This window comes from Lactuca virosa, chromosome 7 (genome assembly GCF_052849685.1).
Source record: "Lactuca virosa cultivar CGN04683 chromosome 7, Lactuca_virosa_CGN04683_v6, whole genome shotgun sequence".
Classification (NCBI taxonomy): domain Eukaryota; kingdom Viridiplantae; phylum Streptophyta; class Magnoliopsida; order Asterales; family Asteraceae; genus Lactuca; species Lactuca virosa.
The window spans coordinates 83,747,811-83,753,231 of NC_136432.1; the positions used below are offsets into that span (position 1 = coordinate 83,747,811).

At 30.6% G+C, this 5,421-nt stretch overlaps 1 protein-coding gene across 1 annotated transcript; it reads left to right on the forward strand.

Annotated features, from left to right (window-relative positions):
• Window positions 1-1,543: 1,543 nt before the first annotated feature.
• On the forward strand, window positions 1,544-4,700 carry LOC145124361 (rac-like GTP-binding protein ARAC7). Its single transcript, XM_079059675.1, has 8 exons — window positions 1,544-1,778; window positions 2,252-2,339; window positions 2,423-2,532; window positions 3,706-3,769; window positions 3,908-3,972; window positions 4,066-4,131; window positions 4,238-4,344; window positions 4,424-4,700. The coding sequence occupies exons 1-8, from the start codon at window positions 1,680-1,682 to the stop codon at window positions 4,452-4,454; spliced, it is 630 nt and encodes a 209-aa protein (XP_078915801.1). The 5' UTR covers window positions 1,544-1,679; the 3' UTR covers window positions 4,455-4,700.
• Window positions 4,701-5,421: the final 721 nt, after the last annotated feature.

Sequence of the window (5,421 nt, forward strand, 5' to 3'; positions counted from 1 at the left end):
AATCATGGTAGTTCTTAAAGAAAATCATAAATTTAGATCCTATGAGCTAGATGCATTTGGGAGGAATATCAAGGTAAAAGAGAATAATAGTTTTAGTCACGAAGTTAATGTATTCAGTTTTAGTCCCACAATGCGATTTTGGTCATTATATTGAATTATCTTGAGAATTTTGGTCATTGGGTTGTTCAAGCTAAATGCTCAACTATTCATTTTTTTAAACAACCATTTTCCTTTGGACCAAAACAAAAAAAAAAAAAAAAATAGTACCATAAGTATTTACGATATGGGCACATGGTGCAATTTTGAGAAAAGTGCATGGGTTATAATTTTTATGCATATATACAAAATTATTATAAATTGTAGAAAATCATATACGTAAATAAATCTCAAGCTAATATTAAAAAGCGTGTTGACATGATAGTTGCTAGGAAAACAGAGTGTGAGTACTAGCATCTTGGGAGCAAAATGGTTGGCAAGCATCTTGGGAAAGTGTTTGTTGGGGTATGTCTCATTAGGAATTTTTCTTACAATGTCATTCTCTTTGAAAAAAAATATAAATTACTAACAAAACATCGTATTGTTTCGGCATTAAGACTATGTGATCAAGTTTAATGGGTATTCAATCTCTCATCGGTAAAAGAATTATCAAATTTGAGTTGTCTTGGTTAACCTATTACTACAAATTACAAAGTAAGCATGTTGAGTATTTATTAGGTTAATCTTTAGCGTGTGAAATGGTAACTCTATGGATCTTGTGCATGGTTAATTATAGCATTGTACTTTAGTATTTTTTTTTACTTCAAAGAATTTTTGTAATTTGACAGAGCTACCCAATTATCGCAATGAAAATTAGTGTATTTTGGATGGTGTTTCTATATTGGGTAAAATTTTAAAATACAGTGTTGTAATATGATGAAATAAAAGTGGAATGTTGTAATAAAAAAGGCAAGCGATATATAGCAACGGTCTATCATTTATTTATACGTTGCAACATCTTAATTTTGTTTTTCATATTTAAACATTGTACTTTTAGGGGCTTTCTTATTTAGGCATTATTTGTTATAATATCCTAATTTCAAGAAGTAGTATCATACTTTTGATTTGAAAAGTACAACATAGTAATCATTAAAAAAAAAGCAAAATGCTATAACAAAAAAATAGCAACATACTTCCATTTAATTGTTTACTATAACATTGTACTAATTTTATTTTTCTTTTTTCGGATAACACATATAGAAATTACTTTTTTAAAATTTTTATTACAACATCTTACAAATCTCCAACCGTGTTTTCCACGGGTTATAACCTAGTATTTTATATAGATCTTTTGGATTAAAAATTAATAAAAATATCATATTATAATAACTTACACATTAATCTAAATTTGACAATTTAATGTAGTTGGTCATATTATTATAATACAAAGGCACTTATTTTCACTAGGTAACAAGTTAATAAATGTTTTTCTTTCTTTGTTTGTTCAAACCACAGGAGTACATTCGTGGAACAAGGTGCCCCTTTCTCTTGGCACCCATTTCGCCATTGTCTTCTTCTGCACGAACCCTTCTCTCTCCTCTGAAACTTCTCCATCACTCTTGCTTCTCAAACACACTTATTTAGGGTTTGTCTTTCATTAAAATCATCACTGCAAAAAGTAGCAAGAGCTCAAGAACACGAGAATGAGTGTTTCAAAGTTCATAAAATGTGTCACTGTTGGTGATGGAGCTGTTGGCAAGACTTGTATGCTCATTTGTTACACAAGCAACAAGTTCCCCACTGTAAATCTTTCTCTCTCTGTATATACTGATACATTAATCTCTTGGAAAAAAACCCACTTTATTTCAAAACACCCTTTATTTTTTAGCATAGTTTAGCCTTCTTATTCTGGGTTATACCTTCTTGTACAACTTTCGTAGCAAAAATTACAAGTCACTGCAGCTAAACTACCTTTGTTTTTTGCAATTATAATTTGTAGGATTATCTTCTGAGTAATATTAACCTAATTTCAAATTCTTTGGATGTTCATTTAGCTTCCTTGTTCTAAACTAAACCTTCTTGTACAACTTCCACTTCACAATTACAAGTCACCACAACATTATTACCTAAGTTTTTGTTGAAGATAATTCGTGGGTTTGGTCTTTTGGTTAATTTATCCTAATTTTAGATGTGAATTACATGTGGGTTTATGTTAATTCATAGATTTTTGTACCAAAGATTGAATTTTTAAGCTCGGATTTGTATTTCTTGACAGGATTATATCCCAACGGTTTTTGATAATTTCAGTGCTAATGTGGCTGTGGATGGAAATATTGTCAACTTAGGATTATGGGATACTGCTGGTATTTTCTTTAAAATCCAATATTTAATGAGTGCATTACAGGGTATTTTGGGTAATTAATAATTATTTTCATGTGATTTAAAGGTCAGGAAGATTATAGCAGATTAAGGCCACTGAGCTACAGAGGTGCAGACGTATTTGTGTTGGCTTTCTCTTTAATCAGTAGAGCGAGCTATGAAAATGTCCTAAAAAAGGTACACTTTCTTTTAGTGCTCTCTTCCTTTTATAGTTTTTTTCAAATCTTCCTTTATTTTTTGTCTTCACTCTTCACTATCACAATTTAAAGTTGACCTAATTTTTTGAATTTGAACTGACACCCCTTTTAGGTTTTTGAATCTTGAATATTAAAATATAAATAAACTCTATATTCTATAGATGAATCTATAACCTCATTCTCACACTAAAGTCATTTTTGACTTTTTAAAGTCAAACAGATTAGCTTTTAGGATTTGAAACTAATGTGATTCGTTACCATTTAGTTACATCTATTTTTATGTTTTAGCTTCTTGAATATTTATAAAGAGGAAACCCCTATAATTAACTAATGAAGTTGAATTTATTACCTTCTTCAACAAATTTGAATTGATTTGACTTTTTAAAGTCAAACTGATTTGTATGTGACTTTGGAAATGGATAAGAATTATTATATCATTATAGAGAAAGAAAGGTGAACTAGATCTCTTTTTATGTTGCAGTTATTTGAAGCTTGAAAAAGAAAAAACCAACAAAAAAAAAACCCCACATTCAAGTTGCAACCTTTTTAATCAATACCTTCTGACAAAATGGGAGTTAATTTTGACCCCTTTAAAGTCAAATCAATTTGCTTTCAACTTTAAAACTGATAAGGTCTGTTATCATTGTGGTTAAAAAGTCCAAAATAAATATCTTTTTATGTCAAATTTCTTGAATCTTGGAAAAGAAGAAAACCCCAAATATCAAGTTGGAATCTTTCATCTTCTTGCACAAACTTAAGTAGATTTGACTTTCTAAAGTCAAAAAGAATCAATTGTGACTTTGGACATCTATAAGAATTTGTTATCATAAGAGAAAGAATTTGAATGTTGAGTTTACTGAATCTTAAAAAAAACAACTCCATAATCAAGTTGAAATCCATTACCCTTGACGACAAGTTACAGTCAATTTTGACTTTTTTAGTCAAATTTGTTAGTTTTTAACTACAAAGTCGATAAAACTTGTTTTCACTATTAAGACAAAAAAAAAAATGAAAAGTATGCTTCCTTTTGTAACTATGTTGTCATCACCGAAAACATTTGACCACAGAAAATTTAATTCATCTATAAAAGTTTAAATTTACAAAGTCAAACGTTGACTTTGACTAATAAAGTCATCTTTGACTATTCATACAGTGGATGCCTGAACTTCGCCGATTCGCACCAAATGTTCCAGTAGTACTCGTCGGAACAAAATTAGGTACAAATACAATTTACATTTTAAACAATAAATCTGATTTCACGTTTCAAGATTTTCTTGAAAACAATCACCTATATAATATAAGATTTCTTGAAAAAATAAACACTTTAAGCATATTTTTCGTTTTTTTACTACCAGATCTTCGTGATGACAGAGGATATTTAGCTGATCATTTCGGTTCTAATGTCATTACATCTGCTCAGGTACTAAATCATTGATTGTTGCTATTATGGGTAAAAAAAATAAAGTATATTGATGTTAAAGTAGCTTATTTAATAGTGTTTTATGTTTGTTAGGGTGAGGAACTGAGGAAACAAATTGGTGCAGCTGCTTATATAGAATGCAGCTCAAAGACTCAACAGGTAAAGAAAATGAAACCAAAAACACTTGTATAATATTCGAGTCTTTTGACGATTTTACCCTTGGAACATTCATAAACTCGGTGTCTATTTTTAATACTAAATTTAGAATGTGAAAGCGGTTTTTGATATGGCGATTAAGGTTGTTCTTCAACCTCCAAGGCGGAAGGAGGCAGTGAGGCAAAAAAGGCGTAAAACCTCTGGTTGCTCGATTATGTAAGTTTAATGAGTTGTACGTTATGCATTAAAAGATGTATCTTTGACTGACTTTGACCTCGGTGTTATGATATAACAGGGGCATTATGTGTGGTGGTTGTGCTGCATAGGGGTGAAAGTGAAACTATTGATGTCAGTTTGTCAATTTTATTATGGTGAAGGATTTATGTGTGAATGAATGTTGTTAATTAGGGGTAGTTAATATAGTTAGATAACTTTGCCATTTTTGTTATTACATTATGGTTTTTGCTCGAATGTATGTCGAATGTGGTGGTGTGTTTATTGGTCAGAGTGGTTTCGATTGCACAAAGCCGCTTGCAACCACCACCTGCCGCCACCACCACCACTTCTGACCACCATGCGGTTGTTGATGTCGGCGAGTTATCTCTCTTGTTAAGAATCATGTGCCAAATTTGTATTTTACCTCCTTTTTTGTGTTTGAATTCAAGATTTGTGTGATGGCAATTGGCAAGGATCCAACCACTATTTTATTGGTTTAGTCTTTTCTTGTGGTTGGTAATTTAATATACGAGGGTAAAATGGTCATTTTATCGGGATTTGTTTGTGCCTGCATGGATCGGACCAGTAATAATAACTACTATAAAAGATGAGCAAAATTATCCAAAATGGCAACCAATAACATAAAATTTAACAAGGTCACAGAAGTTTTAATTGTGCTCAATTGAACAATATTTCTTTTATTCTATTATACCATTGATATCGATAATAACTTGTTATCAAACCCACATAGACTCCACGTACCTGGTTGTGTCTACGTAATTATGGTATAATAGAATAAAAAAGAAAATTTTGTTAGTCAGTTTGGTGCAATTAAAACATCAGTGGCCTAATGAGTTGTCATTTTAGATCATTTTTCCTTAAATTTATTATCGAACAAAAAAGAAATATACCAAAATTGGTAATTTTGTCTCAGCTTATCTGTCTTAAAAATATTCGAACCGACCAGTCATAAGAAATAGTTATATCGGTTTAAGAATGAATTTAGAAGTTAGAAGAAAATGGAAAATTCTCATTGAAAAATATCTTAGTTATCTTACGACCAGTCGAAATATTTTT